The sequence below is a fragment of the Vulpes lagopus genome, chromosome 10 (genome assembly GCF_018345385.1).
Source record: "Vulpes lagopus strain Blue_001 chromosome 10, ASM1834538v1, whole genome shotgun sequence".
NCBI lineage: Eukaryota > Metazoa > Chordata > Mammalia > Carnivora > Canidae > Vulpes > Vulpes lagopus.
In genome coordinates, this window is record NC_054833.1 from 57,723,150 (window position 1) to 57,746,440 (window position 23,291).

The following is a 23,291-nucleotide window of genomic DNA, read 5'->3' on the forward strand; positions in this document are numbered from 1 at the left end:
TGCTGAGGCAGCGGCGGCCGTCGTGATGTCATCGGCGGGCGCCGCGGCGCGCGGCAGGAAGCGGCAAACACGCGCGGGCCGTCGGCTGCCGGGGCGCTGGCGTCCTGTCGCGGCGGCCGCCCGACATGCCCGAGGAGGCTGGCTTCCCGCCGGCCAAGAGGTTCCGGCCCGGCTGCGGGCCCCCGGGCGGGCGCGTGCTGATGTTGCTGACCGCGGGCGGCGGCAGCGGGGGCCGGAGGCAGCAGCCGGCCCTGGCCCAGCCCGCGGCCAGCCCGTACCCCGAGGCGGTGGAGCGGCAGCGCCGGAGCCTGCCCATCTTCCCGGCGCGGGGGCAGCTGCTGGCCCAGCTCCGCAACCTGGACAGCGCCGTCCTCATCGGTGAGTGGGCGCGCCGCCTCCTCTGCCCGGACCGCCAACCTCAGCCCGCCGCCCCCAGCCCCGCAGCCGCGGTACCGGGGTGACAAAGGGCCCGGGAGGGAGGGGAGCCGCCCGGAGGTGTGAACCCGGCGGGTCCCATGCGAATTAAGAGGCAGGCTTAAGGGTCGGGGGCTCGATCTGCATCCAGCCGGGGGTTGGGTGGGACGGGCTGGCGGGGGCGGGGGGGGGGAGTTCAGAGAAGAAGGAGACCCAGGAGGGCGCAGATAGTGGAGTAGAGTCGCAGGGAGAAGGAAGAGTGAACAGGTGCAGTAGTGAGGCCCCATCCAGAAACTTAAGTAGTGTGTGTGTGTCGTCGTCCCCCCCTTCGTGGGTGTGAGGCCCTGGGTGTTGGTGCCTAGGTCCTCCTTGTGGAGCCCACTGAGCGCCTCCACAGAGCTTGGGGGAAGTAGGAGGTGAGGGAAGGAAGGTGGTGAGAGCAGGCTCCTGCAGGGGGGAAACGGAAGGAGGTTGAGGAGTTTGCAGGTGCTCCCTGGTTGAGGAGGAAGAGCCCAGGAGAGACCGAGGCTGGAATACAGCACAGATTGGGGGGCACTTGGAAACGGGGTAGATGGGAGCTGGCCTGAAGGAGGAGGGACATCCTGGAGGCTAGGGCTGGCCAAAGGAGGTGAGCGTGGGTGTGGCTAGGGAGAAGTTTGTAGGGGAGGGAGAGGGAGAGGGCATTTGAGGACTTCACATCTGTGGAATAGGTGCAGGACATCTGCTGAGAATGGGAGTCACAGGGCCTCAGGCCCTTGGGGGAGGATGGGACAGGGCCAGGCTGCAGAACCTGCAGACCACAGGATCGGTGGTTGTGCTGGCATCCAGGTGCACTGACTGCACCACAGACTCACTCTTCATCTGCATGATGGGCTGTGCTGCTTTAGCAATGCCCAGTAGTCTGATGTAGGAGCAGGAGATGGACAGGAAGACATGGACCCACACTTGGGGTTTTCTCAGGTGGACTCAGCAGGACTGCAGCAGAATCGTCACATTCTCAATCTGCGATTCTTAGCTGGGTCAGGAAGGATGAGCAGAGAGAGAAATGCAGCAATAATGAGATTTAGGACTCTAAGGTCAGAGAAGCTTAGTGGTAGCCCAAGTGGAAGGATATCCAGGTTTGCTGAGTTCTTTGTTCTACTTAGGGACAGGTAGAGGAAGCCAGCAGGTGGGAAACCATACTGGGTGCTAACTGTATGCAGGATGTTCAAGGTCACAGAAGGGATGGACCTTCCCTGCCCCACCCTGAGGTGGAGGTGGGGGTCTGTGGTCATGCAGACAGTTTAAGGTGGATGGACGAGGGACCAGGAATGCTCCAGGGAGAGAGCTGGAGTCTGACATCCTGTAGGGTGTGCTGGACAGACCCGGCAATGGTAGATGTGTCCCAAAACGTGGGCCAGGGGAGGTCGGAAGGGAAGAGCAGCATCTGGGGCCATGTGAGTAGGCGCCTTCCCATCTCATTTATTCTCTGGAGAAGTAACCATTTTATGTAACAGTTATATTTCCTTGGTTACCTATTATTGAACATTTATATTGTTTCCAGTTGTTTGCTTCCTAGAACAAAGTGGAGAAACGGTCTCTGAAGCTACATCTCTAATTATTTCCTCAGAACCAATTCCTGTACCTGGAATTGTGGGTGGAGGGTATAAACATTTTAAAGATGTTTCTGATACAATTTGGCCTCCTGAGAAGGAACTCCAGTGATACTTCCCCAGGATACTCCTCCAGCCGTACCTCAGTCCCGTTTTCCTGGGATTTTATCAACTTGGAGTATTTTCTTCTATATTTTCCTCCTGATTTTGGTGAATTGGTGTTAATTTGCACGTAAGTGAGACATGTTTTCTTTATCAGGAGAAACGGGCTCTGGGAAGACGACGCAGCTCCCACAGTACCTCTATGAAGGGGGGATTGGCCGCCAGGGCGTCATAGCCGTGACCCAGCCTCGCCGAGTGGCTGCCATCTCTCTGGCCACTCGAGTCTCTGATGAGAAGAGAACAGAGCTCGGGAAGCTGGTACCTCACCGCCCCCTGCACTGACAGTCCACCCTCTCATCTGCATGATGCTTTCTAGAGCAGTGCTCCCCAACAGAGGGAAGCTATCTCACCCCGATCACTTAGGCCCATCTGAGTCTTACCCGTTTCCTCAGACATCAGATGTCTGTGCCATTTGCTTTGCTTTCAGTCTGTTGGAAAGTTGGACAAATTAGGTGTTTCCCTCAAGCATCCTTAAGGCTACAGTAACCTGTGTTCAGTCAGATCCATAAATACATCTAGGAAATCACAGACACATCTCTAGCATACGCAGCTCTGTGTGTTCATGCGCTTCATGTTGAAACATCTCAGACATCCTACGTGCTCGTAGCTTCACTTTAACTTACTAAGTAGCTGAGGCAGGAGTCTAGGTCTTAATTCTCCACAAGGCTTACAGTCGTTGCAGTTCCCAGGCCACGTCCACTACCTGTGTGCACCCAAGGGAGCAGGGCTGGGCAGTGCTGGCTCATCCCCAAGAGGGCACAAGTGCTCACACAGCGCCGGTTTCCTGGTGGGGCTTGCCCGGTGCTGACTGAACAAGGGGTTCCTCACACAGGTGGGCTACACGGTGCGCTTCGACGACGTCAGCTCAGAAGACACCAGGATCAAGTTCCTGACGGACGGCATGCTGCTGCGAGAGGCAATCTCCGACTCGTTGCTGCGGAAGTACAGCTGCATCATTCTGGATGAAGCCCACGAACGGACTGTGCACACCGACGTGCTCTTTGGAGTGGTGAAAGCTGCCCAGAGGAGGAGAAAGGAGCTGCGGAAACTGCCCCTTAAGGTAGCTGTGGCCTGGGTCCCTTCCCCTGCCTGGTGTGGTGTCCACTCTGCCTCTGGACAGGCCATGCCCGGGCCTCACCGTCTGCTCTTGGGGCTGGGGAGGGACCTGGAAACCCAGGCCCCATCTGGCTCTCCCACCATCTTCCTCTGGCCCGTCCACAGGTTATCGTAATGTCCGCTACGATGGATGTGGACCTGTTCTCTCAGTATTTCAACGGAGCTTCCGTCCTCTATCTGGAGGGTCGACAGCATCCCATCCAGGTGTTTTACACCAAACAGCCTCAGCAGGATTACTTGCATGCCGCTCTCGTCTCTGTCTTCCAGATCCACCAGGTATGAGCTGGGCGCCGGTGGCCGCAGAGGCCTGGCTGACCTTGCGGTGGGTGGCGCGTTCAGCCTTGAGAAGACACGCTGCCGACCCAAGTGCCCGGTGAGCTGTGCCTTGGACATGAGGTGGTGGGTCTGGCTTTTTATTTTTTATGGCATCTCTCAGTATCTCTAAGAAGAAAAGTAATTCAGCTCTGAGCAGCGTCATGTCTCAGCTGAGCCAGGAGACCTTACGTCAGCACAGACAGTGTCTGGTTGTAAATCCCAGCAGGAACCCACACGGTGCTGCCCCCAAGCAAGCCTTGTGAGGTGCTGTGTCCTCTGCGCTTTGCTCCCTCGTTTAAAAAAGTTGGCCTTGACCCAATACTGAGTGCTCCTTTAGAGTTTTTGGCTTTTTGAGAAAAACTGAATTAGGGAAACATTTCAAAATCTTTTCTCATTATACTAAATGTTTACTTAAAAGTTCGATTAAATCCCATCTTTGTTGAACTTATAAAATGGACTATGTGTACCTTCTGGTTAACTTTCTGAAGAAATTCAGAGGCAAGTTTTTAAGAAGTCATTTTTATTTTAATCTAAGTGGTAAGTGCATAAAGTTTAAAAAGGCAAGTGGTTGGTTCTATAAGGATGATAAAAACCAGTGATTGGGGCACCTGGGCCACTGAGTCAGTTAAGCATCCGACTCTTGATTTCAGCTCAGACTCAAGACATCGAGCCCCATGGGCTGCCTGCTCAGCGGGGAGCCTGCTTCTCCCTCTCCCTCTGCCCCCCCAGCCCCTGCTTGCTCTCACACGTTTTCTGTCTCTGTCTCTCTCTCTCTCTCTCTCAAATAAATAAATACATCTTTAAAATCCCAACAGCCGCTTTTATTTCCATGTTCCCGATCCCGTTGTTTACAGTGACATTGTTCACTATCCTAGCTGCTTTCTCTGGACTCTAGTGTTTCCAGCATCACCTGCCAGCACTGCTGGTCTTGGGCAGTGTCTGTTCCTGCTGCGGCAGGTGCGGATTCACACTTATCTCCCTCTGGCCTCTCAACATAGACGTATATCATGGTTCCGAGGCCCAGATCAGTACTGCAGCCTTAAAACCCGACATTGCCAGCACAGTCCATCCCAGTGCCTCGTGCCTCGTACGACATGGCTGCACGAGTTTCCTGTGTGCCCATTGCTAGCTTTCTCCCAAGTGCCAACACCTACCATCTGCCAATCATGAATATTTTTCATGTGTTTAAGCACACTCCCCTTTTCCCCGGAGCAACTCATGCTGCCTTCTGCTCAAGGCAGGTGGCTTCTGTGCCCTGTCTGGACTCTTCCCGTTGGCCATGCTTCTAGGTAGAATCTCATTCCGCCTCCCATGTCCTCCCAGCCTCCCACCGGTGGGGTGGAGGACAGCAGCGGGGGTTGGCCACGCCACCCTTGGGTTCCCCCTCCCCTGACCCACCCATGCCTCACTCGGGTCGTCTCCAACGGGCCTGTGTCTTGCCTCCTTAGGCCCTCCAGACCACGCCCAGGCTGGAGTACCCTCTGCCTGGTCCTTCACTCCTCGCCTCTCCACTCTCAAAACGGGTCCAAACTTCCAATCCCTTTTCTCGTCTGCTGCCTCTGTTGCTCTGGGCTTAGCACTCCACTGCCATTTAGATGGAGGCAAGTGCTCGCTCCCGCGGCACATAATGCCAGATGCAGGAAGGGCTTCACCTGCCAGAAGCAGATGAGGTCAGGATGGTTCCTGAGTGGTGGCTCTGAGGAGCGTGACTGACGAGGTTCTGACTGTTGTAGATTTTTCCACCTATGTGTGCTTGTGAACACATGTGCATGCGTATCTACACATAGACACATGCACGTGTGTGTTTATTAACATTAAACGTCATTTGTAGTTGTCTTGTCACTCAACCCCTTGGCCAATGAAGATAATGTGAACAGACCACAAGGAAGGGTAGGTGTGCAAGTACGTCGTTAATGCTGGGGTGTTCCTCAGCTTGCAAACAGCAAGAGCCCAGTTAGTTTCAGGGTCTAAGCACTGGGGTCAACGCAGCAGGATTTTTTTTTAATTTACTTATTTGAGAGAGAGAGCACGCAGGGGAAGGGACAGGGGGCAGGAGAGTCTCCAGCCGATACGGGGCTTAATCCCATGGCCTTAAGACTGTGACCTGAGCCAAAATCAAGAGTCAGATGCCTACCAACTGAGCCCCACCCAGGGCATGATTTTGGGGTGTGTGCCAGTGCTTTAGTGGCATCATTTCATGAGGTCTCTTCTTCCATTGTGACAACTCCTTCCCATTCCCACGGGCCACGGTCTCCCCAGCTGGCTTCTGTCCCACTGGTTCCATCTTTCCAGATGTCTAAAGAGGGAGAAGGGAGCTTTGTGCAGATTTTATTTGCTTGGTTTGCTTTCATGGTATTATTCTCGTTGTAAAAGCAGTCTGGTGGTCTTCCTTCAACGTTTCCTTAATTCGCTTTTAAACTGGCTGGCTAACTCCCTCAAGTGCCAGCTCTGAGCACCGTCAGCGAGGGCTTTCTCCCCAGGGGAGACACCTCATTTAGGTCCATTTACCTCTCTGCCGTTAAGAAAATAACTTCAGGAGGCTTTGACAGTGACTAGTAATGCCGTGCTTCCCTTCTCTAGGAGGCCCCGTCTTCTCAGGACATCCTGGTGTTCCTCACTGGGCAGGAGGAGATCGAAGCCGTGAGCAAGACCTGCCGGGATATTGCTAAGCACCTCCCAGACGGCTGCCCCTCCATGCTGGTCCTTCCCCTGTATGCCTCCCTGCCCTATGCCCAGCAGCTCCGCGTCTTCCAGGGGGCCCCCAAGGTGAGCATGCCCCCGTCCCCAGGCACCTGTGGGCGGGATGCTCAGGTACCAGGTGCAGTAGCTGAAAAACTGTAGGAATAGAAGATACAGTCCCAGACAGAGCTCCCTGCCTTGGTGAGAACAGGGTGGGGGAATAGTTGGGGGTGGAGTCGGGTGGGCAGAGGCAGTAAGCGGAAGGTGTCTGGTACCGACCCACCATATTCGCCCCCCACACCATGTCTTGTGTGCGTGGGCCATCCAGGCACCGTGTATACACCATGGGCTCACGGCCTCGCCCTCTAGAGAACCGGCAAGGTAGGTGGCGGACCCATCTTCCCATCTTGTAAACACGAAGGCCCTGAGAGGAGAAGCAGTGGTGCTCAGGGAGTGCCCAGCAGGGCTGGGGGTCCTGCACACACCTGCCTGTTCCCTGCCTCTCATCACTTCAGCATAAGCCTTCAAGACGGTAACCTCCCCCCGCCAGCCACCCGATGTAATTACCCCCGTCAGTATTAGGAGCTCTAATAATGAGGTCATCGTTTCTCGATCGCAAGTGGGTTGTGGAAATGCACTGTGAGGAATATGTTCTGAGGTTTCTGAATTGCATGTGTCCTATGGTTTTTGGCTTCTCTCTCTTACCAGGGCTGTCGGAAAGTGATCATTGCGACCAACATTGCTGAGACATCCATAACCATTACGGGAATAAAATACGTAGTTGACACAGGCATGGTCAAAGCAAAGAAATATAACCCTGGTGAGAATCTAGCCACGAGTGCTTCTTCTCTGGGCGGCAAGCCCCAAAGCCTCTCCCAGTGAGCGCTTCCTTCTCTGACTCGCAGAGACTGACCAGGGGCCGGGGTGGAGTATGGGCAGTGGGAGCAAGGCTGAGGCAGCGTGGGACGGGGCCCATTCACCAGCCTAAGAACAAGGGCCAGGCCTGGCCGGAGGACCAAGAGCCCATCAGCAGCCAGGAGAGGGGCTGCGTAGCCAGGGACACCTGGCTCTCACCACAGTGAGAGCTTTCTAGACGTGACATAGGAGCTGCAGGTGTCCCAGGAAACTTCCCTGGGCTGGGGCAAGGCCCGCTGATCCCTGAGGTAGCGTGTGGAAGGCCCTGTTCACCTGCACCTGGCCCAGAGCACACCTTCACCCAGGACACCCCTGGGAGCAGTGTCATCACACCATCTCCCTCCTGGAGCAGAGCCAGGGGTGCAGTGTAGGCACTGAGGCCAGGACCTTGAGGAGCAGCCATCCTGGCTTCCTGGACACCGGGTGTTGGCACTGAAGAGCCCCATGGCCTGGGCAGCCGTTGGCCCTGGGCAGAGCGGTGTGGCTGTGGCCCTGCAGTCTCTGTGGAACCTGCGGCTGTTCTCCTGGCCCCAGCTGTCAGCAAGCAGGCTTCCTGGCATCCCAGCAACACCACTCACTCTGTCTCAGCCCTTGCCACTGGTTTTGTGCCTTCCAATTCAGCCCCAATGTTTCTGGGCTCCTGGGTTGCAGGAAGGATCACTGCATTGTCATCTATGCCGTGGAAACCACTAGTTCATAGTGGGGGGCGAAGTGCTCACACAGTCCCTTCTCCCTGCAGACAGCGGCCTGGAGGTGCTGGCCATACAGCGTGTGTCCAAGACACAGGCGTGGCAGCGTGCAGGCCGGGCTGGCCGGGAGGACAGTGGCATCTGTTACCGGCTCTACACAGAGAATGAGTTTGAGAAGTTTGAGAAGATGACGGTGCCAGAGATCCAGAGGTAGGCCTGTGGTGCCCCCGAGATGCTCTCGCTCCCTTTGCCTGAGCTGGAGGATGAGAAGCAGGTGCACCAGCCACGTCTCTGCTCCTCACAGGTGTAACCTGGCCAGCGTGCTGCTGCAGCTCCTTGCAATGAAAGTCCCCAACGTGCTCACCTTCGACTTTATGTCCAAGCCCTCTCCAGGTAGGCAGCATCTCCAGTGGAGCAGTGGGGGCCTGGGTGGATAAGGACTGACAAAGGGTTGGGCTCCCCAAAAAGCATTTGGGGATCTCTTGTCTGGTTCCCTGGTGTGTGACCTCAGCTGGAGGAGGGGCACCTGAGAGCCCCGAGGGTGGATTCTGTGGCCAGAGCTGCTGGTGTCCCTCCCAGTCAGCCGGGCGGCCCCTCCTGGACTGGTTGCCAGTCCCTGATCCTCTGCAGCAGCCCAAGTGCAGGGCACGTGCAGTCTGGTTTGTGGGCCAGTGATTCTTCCAGGACCTTCCTTCTGTTCAGCCCGTTTCGTATGGTTCATTTGTGTTGATGTCCGTCCTTACCCAATGCTGTTCCCATCTGAATAAACCAAGCTCAGACGTCCCTTTGCCGACGGAGACCATGCACCTTGCTCTTTCCCCCCGACGTATCTTGCACATTGTTTTCTCTCATCATGTATCTATTCTGTCCTCAGAAATACTGCTTTATTCTTTAGTGGGTGATGCATGGATGTGGTCGAGAGTGAGAAAGTGAAGGAGCGAAACAGGAAACGTTTCTCAGCAGGGGCCTCTGAGGGCCAGATTCCAGGTCCCCACAGGGCCACAAGTGCGTCTGTGCATGGGTTTCTCATGTGTGATGCAGGCTGGTCATAGGCCATTGCCCTAGCTGGTGACAGCCCTGGCAGCTCTGCTCTGGGGACCATGGTTTGACGCAGAGCCACCTGCTCCCTGAAGCTCAGGACCAGTTGCGACCCCCCCCCCCCCCTCCCCGCCACTCTCGGGTTTTTTGCTCCTCACAACTCTGTTTCTGTAGATCACATGCAGGCAGCTGTGGCCCAGCTAGACCTGTTAGGTGCTCTTGAACGGAAGGACAACCAACTCACTCTGACTCCCATTGGAAGGAAGATGGCAGCTTTCCCTTTAGAGCCCAAATTTGCCAAAGTAAGTCATCCATACCCTTGGTGTCCCCTCTGTCCCTGCATGGCCCACTGTCCCCCGGGGCCTCCGCTCCACTGGAGGAACTGGCGCCCCTACCATGTGTCCAATACAGGCTCAGGCTCTTACTAAGTGTGAACCCTCCCCATGGGGAATGCAGGAGCACGGCGCTGTCGGGTCCTAGAGAACAGGATGCGAACACGACCCGAGTGGCCATCCGAGACCACACAAGCAGGACAGGCAGGGGCTGTGCTCAGAAGCCAGGAGAGAGGCTGGCGCCCACATTTGCATTCCCATCTGCAGACCATCCTCCTGTCCCCGAAGTTCCACTGCACTGAGGAGATCCTGACCATCGTCTCCCTACTATCTGTGGACAGCGTGCTGTACAACCCTCCCTCCCGGAGGGACGAAGTGCAGACCATGAGGAAGAAGTTCCTGTCCAGTGAGGGGGACCACATCACGCTGCTCAACATCTACCGCACCTTCAAGAGCCTTGGTGGGGATAAGGTACTGGCTCTCCTTCCCTCTCGGTGGCGCCACCTCCCCACCTGAGCACAGGTCTGAGCACTTGTCTCCCTTGTGGTGGACAAGAACAAGAGGGTGCGGGGGCATCAGTGGACAGCGGCCACTTGTGCTCCACTTGTCCTCAGTGGGGTAGAGGCCCTCGAGTTGGTGGCCGAGCTTCTCAGCTACAAGATGACTTTTTCCACCTGCCCTGGCCTTTCTTCATAGTCATGTTTGCTTAAGTGATGATTCCGTTGCCCAGACCTGGATGGAAAGGGCATCTAGGATGCCCTGCTGTCTGATAGCAGAGCTTCTGGGAAATCCCTCGTCCACCGAAGCAGTATGAAGTGAACAAGCAGTTCTCATTAGTTCATGGGGAAATGTTTTTTTGCGTTCCCAGACCCCAAACATAACTTCTTTTAGGTTTTTCTGATACCTTAGGTCACACGTTCCTAAGAATTCTACAAAATAGATGCAGTTGTAGCCTAGCTGCTCCCCCGTGGTGGCTTGATGCGGGAGGGTCGAGCGTGGCTCCGAGGTCTGGGCAGCTCTAGTGAAGAGGCCTGGCCGCCTTTTGTGGGGCTCACAGCAGAACGCACAATGAATGCTCCTTGTGCTTTTTCTCCTTTACCATAAAAGCAAAAATCTCACTGTGCTCATTGCCATGAGCAAAATAACGTAAGTCCTCCCTCCAAATGAGGTGGCCTGACACACGTGTGCATTTCTTTGGTTCATCCATAAACCCACACGTGGGCCTGTGTGCGCTTCAGTGGCGTATTGTGATGCAGTCCGTTCTCAAAAAAAGCCACTACAGTCTCATGGTTGTAAACGTTCTGCTTTATTTGCCGGAGTTTATTTTTAAGGAAACAGAATGCTGCTGTACATACAGCAAAAACCCTGATCTGCTGGTTCTTAGGCCTCCCCTTGCGTGTGGCCGCTGTCCTGAGGTTGGCCTGCGGGCACCTGACGACCCTTGTGGCACCATTACTGTGACCTGAGAGCACGGTGTTTTCCGGAACATGTGCTCGGAGGGGAGCGTTGGTTGGTGTGGGGCCGGTACCCGCCACTTGCCACCCGCCACCAGCAGCCCTGCCATTTCCCGTCCCCCACCCCAGCGGTGGAGAAGACTATGGAGAAGCCATCCCACACCAGTGGTCCCGCCGGCCCCACTGGCCCCTGGACAACCGTGTGCCACGTTGCTGGAGATGAAACCCTCTGGCGTCTGTTACCCTCAACTGCTTTGCCATGAGCCCCCAGGCCAAGCACCCTTGCAGACCTTTGTGGGACATTCATGCTGCGCCATGTCAATTGTGTGCTCACGGCCTTATCCGTTTTCCTGCCAAGTTGTCAGACGCGTAGGAGGGATCCATGTACCCTGGGGGCAGTTGTACCCCCATGTACCCGCATCTGTAGCTTTTCCCTGGCGACTTCACATAAGGGAATTTGTTCTACAGTTTCATATTTAAGCACCGGTCCTGCCCAGCGGGGGGGCTAGACCTCAACCCTGACCCCCAGGGTTGCGCTCCCCCAGTGAGCCAGCACCCTCCCTGCATGAGGGAATGTTCCTCTTGGAAGGGGGTATTTCCGGTTTCCCCTTATAGTGCGTGCTTTCTGGGAGAAAGCAGTTTTCCTATATTTATTTCTGGCCACTGAAGTTCCCTCTCGGGATTCAGCTCTTGTCACGGTGACGTCACTCATCTGCAGAAGTGATGGCATGGTGAGAGCGGATTTTCTCCTGCACAGGACTGGTGCAGAGAGAATTTCGTCAACAGCAGGAACATGATGCTGGCGGCTGAAGTCAGGGCGCAGCTAAGGGACATCTGCCTGAAGGTACCTGCACCCTGGAGTCTCCGCACCACCTCGCAGGCCTCGCCCCAGGTCCCCCTCTCTCCCTAGGGCTCTGGGCTATTTCTACTTCATAGACATGAAGTTCAGATAAATTACCAGGAACTCAGTTTGAATTGCAGCCAGAGGGCAAGGAGCTGGCAGCCTGCAAGGAGAGGCCCCCAGTGAGCTGCAGGCCTTGCTGGCTCCCCAGAGGTGGTGAGAGCAGAGCAGAGGGTCCCCATCAGGCGGGGACCAGCACGTTACCAAGAACAAGACCCCAGGAGCCATCTTAAAGGGAAAAGTGAGGGTAGAGAAGTTTCTTGGGGAGACTGAGGACCCCACAGGAGCCAGGGCCTCTCCAGCCGCTCTCTGCAGGCCCTTCTTGCTCCCACCTCCTCTTGGAGGGATTGCTTCCCCCCATTCTCTCCCCTGGGGGAGCCGCAGAAAGTGGTCAGTTTCCTGAGTTCCACTCCAGCTCCCCGAGGAGGGGTCAAGCAGGCGCCCAGCGTGTCCTCGGGGCTTGAGGAGGCTGACTCAGGCCTGGGCTGAGGGGCCTTGAGTGGGATCGGGCTGGGTTGGGGCTCAGGGAGGACTGGGGACTGGCACCCCAGAATCGAAAGGTGAATTTGGCTGTGGTGGGAGAGAGCGGAAAGGCCCCACCCCCTGGGCTGGGCTGGCCATCCCCCTCCTCTCGCTCCCCACCCCCCCACCCCCCGCTGGGCCACTTGCTTCTTCTGACAAAGCTTCTTCCTGTGCAGATGTCCATGCCCATGGTGTCCTGCCGTGGGGACGTGGAGAGCATCCGCCGCTGCCTGGCGCACAGCCTGTTCATGAGCGCGGCTGAGCTGCAGCCCGATGGCACATACACCACCACAGACAGCCGCCAGCCCGTGGCCATCCACCCCTCGTCCGCTCTCTTCCACTGCAGGCCGGCCTATGTCGTGTACACTGAGCTGCTCCACACCAGCAAGTGCTACATGCGGGACCTCTGCGTGGTGGCTGCCGAGTGGCTGTACGAGGCCGCCCCCGACTACTTTCGGAGGAAGCTGAGGGCCACCCGGGACTGAGTGGCCTGACTGGGCCTGGAAGTGTCTTTGCTTCCCACCCTTAGGGTTAGTGGGTGGAATCCGCTTTGCGGGGCAACTCTGGGGACTCTCCTGTTCACCCCCTCCCCTGCCCAGGGCGTAGCAGTAGCAGTACCTGCTGGGGCATGGACACACCCGGAGTCCAGGGAGCCATGCGGCCACACCGGCTGTGCCCTGCTTCTCCGTGAGACCCCGAGGCCTTGGGATGGGGGGATTTCCTGGGTGGGGCCCTAGGCGGTTGCGAAGCTCAGGTGTCATCCTTGGATTTGCCCTCACGTCTGTGCAAGTCTGTGGTCTCTTCCCTCCTGAACCTCATACCCCAAGGGGCCGACCTCCTTACCATGTTCATCTCCAACATGGGGGGACAGTGGAGGAGCACCTCTGTGGCCCACCCCCAACTGGGCTTTCAGGGCATGTGCATGTTTCCGGGAATGTTGACTTATAGCTCCCAGATCAGGTCCAGTATAGATTGGGAAACTGACTTTGTGGCCGCGGCCACTGGCTGCTTTTCTCTCCAGCCGGGCACTAGAGGCCCTGGCAGTAGAACTGCGCACAAGGGGCACAAGGAGGAAACCGCCTCTCCTGGCTATTGGGGCTGCTAGAGGGGGGGAGAGGCAAAGGGCCTGTGACCCAGCCTCACCTGGGGCCCCACTCACCTCACCTGGCAGTTCCACCTGCCCCACCTCTTGGGGCTGTGCTCTTGTGTCTCATTTGTTGTCTCTACTCTCCTCCCAGAGGCCGGGGGGCGGGGGGGGGGGGGGGACTGGGCAGCAGCTCTGCTCCTTCCTGCCTGTGCTCACCCCCACCCCTGCCCCAGTTCCCACCTGTCAGGCAGTCCCACAGTCCCTTCCTGGCGTCGTGTTCGGAGGAGGAAAGACACAGCAAAGTTTCCTCTTCACTATTTAATCACCAAAAGCAAGTCCTCTTTTCCCAAGATTGCTTTGCCCTCAAAGAAGCTGGTTTTTCATTGGGCTTCACGAGTCTGAAGGCAGATATGCAGTATTTCCATCATTTCTTGCAAAGTGCACCATGTGGTTTCTGAGCCAGGGCCACACTACCTGACACACTCCGCCAAGCCCGCTGGCCTCACCTAGGCACAAACCTCACCTGGACGCAGGCCCATGTCGGAGGTGTCCAGCTGGCACTCCGACCTCGCTGGCCCTTAGACCACCTGTTCCTTACAGTTGCTGACTCTGATGAGTTTTTCAGAAAATTTTGTAAGTGTATTTTTCTCATTTCTTAATAGAGGCCTAGGATGTTCAGCCTGACAGGGAGTGGGGGGAACTATTGTATTTTAATGTGATTCATGCTGGTTAATGGGAGAGGACTGTTCGCTTGTTCCTGGAGGGAGTGCCAGGCAGGTGGGCGCCGTTCAGACTGAGCTTATCCTGCTTCAGGACCTGTTCCAGCAGGGCTTCAGGCTGAATCATTTCCAGAAAGTTTTAATGTTTCTCTACAGAAATATGTTGGTTGCTGGAACATTCTGGCAGAGTTTTGATACAGTAATTTTTTTATTGGGTTTTTAAACAAGGTAATTTTTAACCTAGCTGCTCAGGGATTGAATCAGATTGGAAAACCCATTCTGACTACATATTACTACAAAGAAATACCCGGCCGTTTGGAGCTGCGGGGGACACGTTTCTTAACAATGATGACAATGCAGCGCCACCTACAAGCTCGTGTCATTAGCTGGGCCAGACCTCTGAGATGAGACACAACCACCTCCTTTCCAGCCTGTTGCATCTCTGGATGAATCACCAGCTCCCTGAGCAGCTCCTGGAGGTGGATGCCCTCCCGGCAACACAGGGTCACTGCAAGGCATGGCTCACTGGCACCCTGGCCCTGATCAAGACCTTACGTGATGCGGCATCTCTGCTGCGTGTGGAGTGGTCCCTTTCTACTCTGACATGCAGTACTGGGCCCGTCTGTCCGTGTCACACTGCCATCCAGAGTGGTGGACAGGCCAAGCATGCTGTGGGGTCCTCTAGCCTACCAGGATATGCTGCATCTGTGGGGAAGCAAGGGTTTTACTGCAGTTTGGTTAGAGTACTATAACTCGCAGGAGAAAACCCCATCTTTGTTCAGGTTGACTTTTTTTTTTTTTTAAGATTTTATTTATTCATGAGAGACAGAGACCCAGGCAGAGGGAGAAGCAGGCTCTCTGTAGGGAGCCCGATGCAGGACTCGATCCCAGGACCCCAGGATCACGCCCTAATCCAAAGGCAGACGCTCAACCACTGAGCCCCCACAGGTGCCTCAGGTTGATGTTTTATTCTGAGAGTCTGTTCTTGCTCAGACAGCTCTACAGTGACAGCAGCTCTTGTATATAATCCTCCAGTTTGCACATGACTGTCATCCATTAAAAGTGAATCTTGTTCATGATGTGTGTGACTCTTGGGTCTCTTTTGTCTGCTGTTTAGAATATACTTCAGAATTAGTCTTTGCCACCCATTCGGGAACATATTTTTTTTTTCCTTTTTAAACTTTTATTTTTTAATTTAAATTGAATTTGCCAACATATAACACTCAGAGCTCATCCCATCAAGTGCCCTCCTTAGTGCCTGTCACCCAGTTACCTATCCCCCCACTCACCACCCCTCCAGCAACCCTTTGGTTTTTTTCCCGAGTTAGGAGTCTCTCATGGTTTGTCTCTCTAATTTTTCCCACTCAGTTCCTCTCCTTTCCCTTAGAGTCCCTTTCACTATGTCATATATTCCACATATAAGTGAAACCATATGATAATTATCTTTCTTCCACTGACTTACTTCACTCAGCATGGTACCCTCCAGTTCCATCCATGTCGAAGTAAATGGTAGGTATTCGTCCTTTCTGATGGCTGATTCATATTACATTGTGTGTATATATATCTTTTTTATCCATCATCTGTCGAAGGACATCATGGCTCCTCCCAGTCTGGCTATTATGGACATTGCTGCTGTGAACACGGGTCCAGGTGCCCCTTCAGATCACTACATCAGTATCTGGGATAAATACCCAGTAGTGCAATGGCTAGATGATAGGGTAGCTGTATTTTTACCTTGAGGACACTCCACACTGTTCAGAGCGGCTGCACCAGCTTGCATTCCCGCCCACAGGACAGGAGGGCCCCTTGTCTCTGCATCCTCACCAACATCTGATGTTTCCTGTCTTGTTCATTTTTAGCCATTCTGGCAGGTGTGAGGTGAGATCTCATCATGGTTTTGATCTGTATTTCCATGGTGATGAGTGAGGAGCATTATTTCACATGCTTATTCACCATGTGTAGGGGGAAGACCTACTTTACTGATACGGAGTATGGGGCCCGTGGGCTCTCTGAGCAGCAGAACCTGACCAGGTGGGTGGGAGTGCAGGCCAGGCCTTACTGGGGCTGATGCACCAGCCCACAGGAGGGAGGACAGAGTCCTCGGGTTGACTCCCAGGGGAGAGATCAGGGTGGGAAAGGGTGCCCTGTTAACAGGGAGGCGGGAGGTCTTAGGGCCTGTGCACTTACAGGTCACTCCTCTTCAGGTGTTGCAAGTCTACTTAGCACCTTAGATGTCCGCCCCCCCCCCCGGGGGGGTGATTTCCAGTGTTAGAATAAGGGAGAAAGTCATTGAAAGGCCCACGCTGGGGTCCACCTGGCGCAGACCCGTTTGGCCTTGGCACATCTTGGTAGCCAGGATTCTCCCTCCGCCTTCCTGCCAATATGCCAGAGGCATCGAGTTTGAGCTTTGTGGTTTCCTTCTCTTTTATTACTTTTTTTTTTTTTTTAAGATTCTATGTATTTGACAGCACAAGCAGAGGGAGAGGCAGACTCCCTGCTGAGCAGGGAGCCCGACTAGGGACTTGATCCCAGGACCCTGGGATAACGACCTGAGCCTAAGGCAGACAGCCCACCCAATCCCCCAGGCGCCCCTGTGTTTTCTCTCCCACAGAGGAAGAATGCCTCATGGGGGCAGCCAGGGGACACTGGGTTCCACAGGTGGGTTTGGGGGATCGAGTGCAGTTCCTGCTCGGGCTCCATACCTTCCATATCCTATAGGTTTTGAAACTAAATCTGACACAAGCCACGGCTCTGTCACTGAAGTAACATGAGCTGCTCTGGGTGAGTCACAGGTGGAGACTGATGGGGGAAATGGGCAGAAGGCAGTGTAGATACGATTACATGTCCTCATAACCTGCAGCCCTCGGACAGGTAATGGGGGAGGCGGAGGGTGAGGTTCCTCCGGGAAGCCCTCGACTCTGAGTTTGACAACAGCCAGGCCTCAGGTTTCCAGAGTCTTCTTCAGCGTATGAAAATACTCTTAAAAATTTTTTTAAAAAAAGATTTTATTTATTCATGAGAGACAGAGACACAGAGGGAGAAGCAGACTCCCTGTGGGGAGCCTGATGTAAGACTAGATCCAAGGACCCCAGGGTCACACCCTGAGCTACAGGCAGACGCTCAACCACTGAGCCACCCAGGTGCCCCTATCCTATAAAATCTTCCCTAACCCTTACTTCCCCAAGCCCTGGAGGGGCTGCATGCCTTCTGCCCCAGGCTCCTGGCCCTGGGCTAAATGAAACCACCACTTAGCTCCAAGATGCCCAGGACCCAACCAAACCACACGGAGACATTCCAAATAACTCCACCAGAGACGACCCCAGGGGGCAGCCCCACACAGGAAACTAAAGGATTTGCAGCAAAGGAGGAGGAAGGAAATAACTTCCAAAGCCGTGACTGTCAAGCAGAGGTGAGCAGGTTATTAAGGGTGAGGGATGAATATCCAGGGCGAGCAGCTGTGTCTCCCCCACAGGGGCGTCCATCAGGTTGCTCAGGTACAAGGTTGAAAACACCTTTACCTGCGCCCTGTGTCAGGGCAATGAGGCCCCTGCTCTCCCGGGGGGGGGGGGGGGGGGGGCCAGGGGAAGGGGCAATTAGCCCCTGGGCCCACCCCCACCCCCCGCGGGCCACGGGCTGGGGTCTTGGGCTCATCTCCGATGGGGACCGCCCTCCTTGCTCTTGGACCAGCCCTGGGACTTGTACCGCGAGGTTAAAGTCTGGGATGCGGTTAGGCTGCCCACGTAGTTCTGCATTCCCTTTTATTCCTTAAAATCCGTAACGACTAAGGCTTTTGCATCTGCGATTCTGACACCGCCTTAGGAGGTTCTTCGAGGAGCTGCTAGGAGTAGGGTGTGGGTGCCAAGAATAGCTGGAGGCCCCAAGTGACCTCTCCCGGGCCTTAAGAGTTCTCTTTTTCTGGGCCCCTCACTCCTCCTCCCAGCTTCCAGGTCCCAGAACAATGCAAAGTCTTGGGAATGGGTGCACGCTGGTGGGGGGGAGGGGTAGACGCTGGGGGCCGTGTGTGTGCGCATGCCGGGGCTGTGCATGCTGGGGAGGTGCACACAGGTGGTGTGCACGCCGGGGTGGTGTCCACGCTTGGTAAGGGTGGCGGGAATTCAGAGGGCCGGCCCCGGAGCGGAGCTACCCTCGGGGCTCGGGGCCCCGGGCCCCGCGGGGAGACCCGGCGCCGGCGGCCCCGCTGACCTCGGAGGCCCCAGCAGAGGGCGCTGCCAGCCCGACGCCCTGGGCCCGCACCGCACAGGCGCGGAAGCGCTCCCGGGGGGGAGCGGGACTTCCGGCGGCGCGCGAGCCGGGATCCGGGCCTGGTTCGTCCTTCGCGCCCGCACGTGCGTTGCCGCGATGCTACCGCTGCTGCGCCGAGTGCCCCGCGCCCTGGGCTCCGCGGTCGCCGGGCTCCGCGCCGCCCCCGCCCTGCCGCCTCCGACCCTGCTGCGGCCCGCGCCCCGGCCGTGCGTGCGGCCCTTCGGGCTGCTCCCCGTGCGCGCGGGCCTCCTGCGCTCCCGCAGGCCCTGCGGCTGCGGCTGCGGCTGCGGCGGGCTGCACACCCAGGGTGAGGCTGGGGGCGCGGGGGGCGGTGGTCCGGGGAGCTGGGGCCAGGGGGTCAGGGGACCTGGGGCGGGGGCCCAAGGCCCTAAACTCACGACCCCCTGCAGTGGACAACTCCAGGTTAACCCCACGTGGCATGAGGTTTCTGCCTTAATCCCGAGAGTGGTGGCTTCCTGGCAGTGATGCTTCTAAACCCCGGCAGCCGGCTCTATCCTGAGCCTCGGAAGTGGATTCGGGGAGGCGGCTGGTCAGAGTTAAAAGCAGGGAGAGGTCGTGTGTGGTCTGGGGCGGGTAACGGGAATCGCCTGGCTTCTGTGAAACGCGGTGATGGGCTCGTTGCTGGAAGTCATTTTTCCAGAATTGAGCTCAGCCTCCTGCCACGGGTGTCCAGCCCGTTTCCAGGTTGGGAACCGAGGCCCCGTGGGTCTGACTCCGTGCCCAGAGCCCCGGTAGCAGCACAAGCATCAGAATCGGTCTGAGGCCAGGTTTCCCACAGCAATCACCCCAAGTCATTTGTTGGTTTAAGACTGACTGGTTTTTCTTTTTCTGTATCTTATGGGTTTTCATTGCAGGGGACAAAGCTTTCGTCGAGTTCCTGAATGATGAGATTAAGGAGGAAAAGAAAATACAGAAGCACAAGTCCCTCCCCAAAATGTCTGGGGGCTGGGAGCTAGACATGAATGGGACGGAGGCCAAGTTAGTGCGGAAAGTAGCTGGAGAAAAGTAAGTGTGGGCTGCAGGGGGTCCCTCTGACCCAGCGCAGCCTCCCTGATCTTCCAGGGATGCCTTAGAGCAGGTGCCCGGACACATGATTTCCAGGTGCCTCATTCACTGCACGCGCGCTCAGATTGGCTGAGCGTGGATTTATTAAGGAAGGAAGGATGTCCTGGTAAGGAAGGCCCTGCCTGACCCAGGCACGCATATCAGAAAGTCTTCTTAAGATTTTGTTTATTATTATTATAACTTTTTAAGATTTTATTTGCATGAGTGACATAGAGAGAGGCAGAGACACAGGCAGAGGGAGAAGCAGGCTCCATGCAGGGAGCCCGACATGGGACTTGATCCCAGGTCCCCAGGATTCCCTTGGGCTGAAGGTGGCGCTAAACTGCTGAGCCACCAGGGCTGCCCTATTTTTGAGAGAGAGAGAGCACGCACATGGGCAGAGGGAGAAGCAGGCTCTCCTCCTGAGCAGGGAGCCCTACGGGAGCTCGACTCCAGGACCCCGGGATCACCACCTGAGCCGACCACAGACCCTTCACCGACCGAGCCACAGAGGTGCCCCCGACTGAGATTTGTGCAGTTCTGACAGATTGGGTGCCGCCTCTGCAGTGCAGGGTTCTGGCCGAGGGAAACCCGGCCTGCCCCTGACATTTGACGTTTACAGTGGGGAGAACCAGCCTTGTGGCCCCCATGTGCGTAGATGAAGCCACATGTGCTTAGTGTCCCCATTAGAAAGGTACAGAACTTTCTATCTGCTTCACCATCCCTTTTTTGAGTAAAGTTCTGAGATGTTATGAACTGGGATCTGATTCTTTCTTTGCCTTTATTTACCATGTTTTTTTTTTCTCCTGCATAACTTCCCCTAAACCATTTTCGGAGGGTAACGTGTAGCCAGTGGAGTAAATATGTTCTAGTGAATAGAGAGCTGCACCTCTGTGCCCAGGCACTCAGTGTGGTCAGCACCGCGGCACATTAGATAGGTTTTGTAGCCGAATGTGACACCAGCATCCCTGTACGGGAGCAACTCCAAGCATACCGGCAGGGGGGTCCCGAGTGCACCCGCGGAGTGGGGGAGCTGGCACCTACCTGCGCTGGGCACTCAGACTCGGAGTACAATTTGTCAGGGGAGGGTTCTGTAGCGGAAGACTGTCATGAGGTGGGTGTTTCCAGGCTGCTTCCTCACGATATGGAACTTCCCACAAGTATTTTGAAGAATGGACTTAGGGGTGCCGGGGGGGCTCAGTGGTTGAGCATCTGTCTTTGGCTCAGGTCGTGATCTCAGGGTCCTGGGATCGAATCCCACGTCGGGCTTTTTACTCAGCAGGGTATCTGCTTCTCCCTCTGCCCCTCCCGCCGCTCGTGCTCTCTCAAATAGATATATTTTTAAAAACAGCTCTGTGGCAGCTGTGTTGACGGGGAGCCCCCTCCCCGGGGCCCATCCTGGCCCTCTCATAGCAGCACCCTTGTGTGCCTCTCTTCCCCTGTCCCTCTGGGCAGATCTTCTCATGGAGTAAAGTTCTTATGAGAGGCTACCTGCTGTCCCAGCACCCTCTGCTGCTCACTGCCACCGAATGGCTGGTGGCCAGGAGCCCTGGGTTGGCAGGGCGGGGGCGGGGGGGGGGGCAGTTAGTAACCCACTGCGTCTGCACGTGGCGGAGACCAGGAGATAAAGTGGGGCCTGTGGGTTTTTTTTTTTTTAAGATTTTATTTATTTATTCATGAGAATACACAGAGGAAAGAGAAGCAGAGACACAGGCAGAGGGAGAAGCAGGCTCCATGCAGGGAGCCCAATGTGGGACTCGATCCCAGGTCTCCAGGATCACACCCAGGGCTGCAGACAGCACCAAACCACTGAGCCACCAGGGCTGCCCGGCCTGTGGGTTTAAATCTGGCAGCCCTGGAAACATGGTTTCCGTTCCATTGTAAGTGCAACTGTAGCAGCGCCGCCTCTGCTGGACAGAGTCACAGCCCTGACCTCTCTCCCACTGGCAGGATCACCGTCACTTTCAACATCAACAATAGCATCCCGCCGACGTTTGAGGGGGAGGAGGAGCCGGCCCAGGGGCAGAAGGCGGATGAGCAGGAGGTGAGTGGGCACTGGTCCAGGCCTTAGAGAAGCTGCAGTGTCCTCATGCCTCTGCCATCAGAGGGTGTGGACAGCCAGGGACCACCGTCCTTGGCCCTACTTACCGAGCGCTGTTTCCGCCGGCTTTGGCACCAGAACCTTGGCCCCCGAGGCTTGGGCCTTACACCTGGGCCTGCGTTCATAGTGGAGGGAACCGAGCCCGTCTTAGGCCTTTCTGTGACTGGGAGAGGTTTGGTTTCAGGAGTCTCACCTGAAGTGTTTCCACATGTCCCACGTGGGTAGGGGGCCACAGCGGGGGCTTCAGAGACTAACGTCCGAGTCCTTGGCAGGGTTGGGCTGCTGGCCATCCTGGCTGCACATGTGTCAGGAGGCCATGTGCCCGGTGCTGAGCCCAGGTTGAGGCCGAGCTCGGAGAGGTCAGCTCAGTGTTGGAGGGAGGGCTGCTCTGATCCTTTAGCCTGTAGGATGGCCAGGTAGGAGTTGCACTGGCCTGGGTCCCAGGCTGTGACAGGAAGAGCCCGAAATGGCCAGTGGGAGACAGGTTGGAGGTCAGGGCCAGCTTTGCAGTGTGGACAGGAAAATGGGCCCCAGGGGAGAGGAAGTCCTTTAGCCTGGCTGGGTCCAGAGTTCACGTTTCCTCACTGTAAACCTAGCACGTTCTGTGAACAAGTAGGGGCCAGTAGAAATGAAACCCTGGGGTGTGTGGTCTCCGCTGTCGGACCTAGTTCAGGACCTGGGAAGGGCTAGCAGGAAGTGAGCCCAGTCTCACTTCGTGTGGGTATGTGCTGTTAACGTTGGGGAAGATTCTAGACTCCTGGTGGAGGAGCATTATCATCTAAGAGTTTATTTATTTTTAAAGGTTTTATTTATTTATTCATGAGAGAACAGAGAGAGGCAGAGACACAGGCAGGGGGATAAGCAGGCTCCATGCAGGGAGCCTGACGTGGGACTCAATCCCGGGTCTCCAGGATCATGCCCTGGGCTGAAGTCAGCGCTAAACCGCTGAGCCACCCGGGCTGCCCTCATCTAAGAGTTTAGAAGTGGTAATGACCATCCTGGCGGTGGTGGTGTTGGGCCCCTGAACCGTGAGCCCGCTGGTGGGTCCTGATGCGTCCTTGCTTTTCCCCAGCCTGAACTGACATCCACTCCCAACTTCGTGGTGGAAGTCATCAAGGATGGTGGCAAGAGGGCCCTGGTCCTGGACTGTCACTACCCGGAAGACGAGGTACGTGGGAAGGGCAGCGCCCCTGGGGACAAGGAGGCCAGTGGGGCTAACATCTGCATGTCAAGCCGTAGGACCTGTCTTGTCTTTGGCAACGCCTCACTCCCCGCAAATCCTCTCCTCAGGTGGGGCAAGAGGAGGAGGATGAGAGTGACATCTTCTCCATCAGGGAGGTGAGCTTCCAGGCCGTGGGCGAGTCGGAGTGGAAGGACACAAATTACACGCTCAACACCGACTCCCTGGACTGGGTGAGTGGCGGGGAGGAGGAGGAGGGCGGGCTCCCGCCTGGCAGGGACACCCCAGGACCAGGAGGACGTGCTCTGTCCCCAGGCCCTGTATGACCATCTGATGGACTTCCTGGCCGACCGGGGGGTGGATAACACCTTTGCGGATGAGCTGGTGGAGCTCAGCACAGCCCTGGAGCATCAAGAATACATCACTTTCCTTGAGGATCTCAAAGGTTTTGTCAAGAGCCAGTAGAGCAGCCTGACACTGAGCGGGGACAGGATGGCGGGCCCTGGCCAGGGAAGGAGCCCACGGTAAAGCAGGACGTGTCCCTGGAGATGGCTTTCTTCCTGATATCATGCAGAATAATTCAGATTTAAATTATTTCCTTTGCCCTCTTAACTACCCTTCATTTACTGCTTCTGTACGACTCTCCCACTCCTAGATTTTTGTATAACACAATGACGGACAATAAAATTGGTTTATCTCCTCCAAGTGCTTGGATTTCCCTGTTCCTTCTGTTTCCACCTGACAACA

The 23,291-nt window shown here is 56.1% G+C and overlaps 2 protein-coding genes across 2 annotated transcripts; both read left to right on the forward strand.

Annotated features, from left to right (window-relative positions):
• Positions 1–45: 45 nt before the first annotated feature.
• DHX33 (DEAH-box helicase 33) lies at positions 46–12,720 on the forward strand. The gene is made up of 12 exons (XM_041772096.1): positions 46–378; positions 2,266–2,426; positions 3,001–3,228; positions 3,390–3,560; positions 6,180–6,365; positions 6,987–7,098; positions 7,933–8,092; positions 8,187–8,275; positions 9,095–9,222; positions 9,520–9,723; positions 11,464–11,550; positions 12,306–12,720. The coding sequence occupies exons 1-12, from the start codon at positions 126–128 to the stop codon at positions 12,612–12,614; spliced, it is 2,088 nt and encodes a 695-aa protein (XP_041628030.1). The 5' UTR covers positions 46–125; the 3' UTR covers positions 12,615–12,720.
• A 5,488-nt stretch (positions 12,721–18,208) lies between these two features.
• Positions 18,209–23,249, forward strand: LOC121500431 (complement C1q binding protein). The gene is made up of 6 exons (XM_041772133.1): positions 18,209–18,505; positions 19,074–19,224; positions 21,214–21,307; positions 22,437–22,532; positions 22,655–22,777; positions 22,860–23,249. The coding sequence occupies exons 1-6, from the start codon at positions 18,295–18,297 to the stop codon at positions 23,007–23,009; spliced, it is 825 nt and encodes a 274-aa protein (XP_041628067.1). The 5' UTR covers positions 18,209–18,294; the 3' UTR covers positions 23,010–23,249.
• Positions 23,250–23,291: the final 42 nt, after the last annotated feature.

Excerpts from the sequence above, each read along its gene's own strand:
- DHX33 (XM_041772096.1), top strand. The coding sequence starts at position 126 with ATGCCCGAGGAGGCTGGCTTCCCGCCGGCCAAGAGGTTCCGGCCCGGC. Across the intron at positions 379-2,265 it reads GGACAGCGCCGTCCTCATCG|GAGAAACGGGCTCTGGGAAG; the intron begins GTGAGTGGGCGC and ends TTTCTTTATCAG. Across the intron at positions 9,223-9,519 it reads TAGAGCCCAAATTTGCCAAA|ACCATCCTCCTGTCCCCGAA; the intron begins GTAAGTCATCCA and ends TCCCATCTGCAG.
- LOC121500431 (XM_041772133.1), top strand. The coding sequence starts at position 18,295 with ATGCTACCGCTGCTGCGCCGAGTGCCCCGCGCCCTGGGCTCCGCGGTC. Across the intron at positions 22,533-22,654 it reads GTCACTACCCGGAAGACGAG|GTGGGGCAAGAGGAGGAGGA; the intron begins GTACGTGGGAAG and ends TCCTCTCCTCAG. Across the intron at positions 22,778-22,859 it reads ACACCGACTCCCTGGACTGG|GCCCTGTATGACCATCTGAT; the intron begins GTGAGTGGCGGG and ends CTCTGTCCCCAG.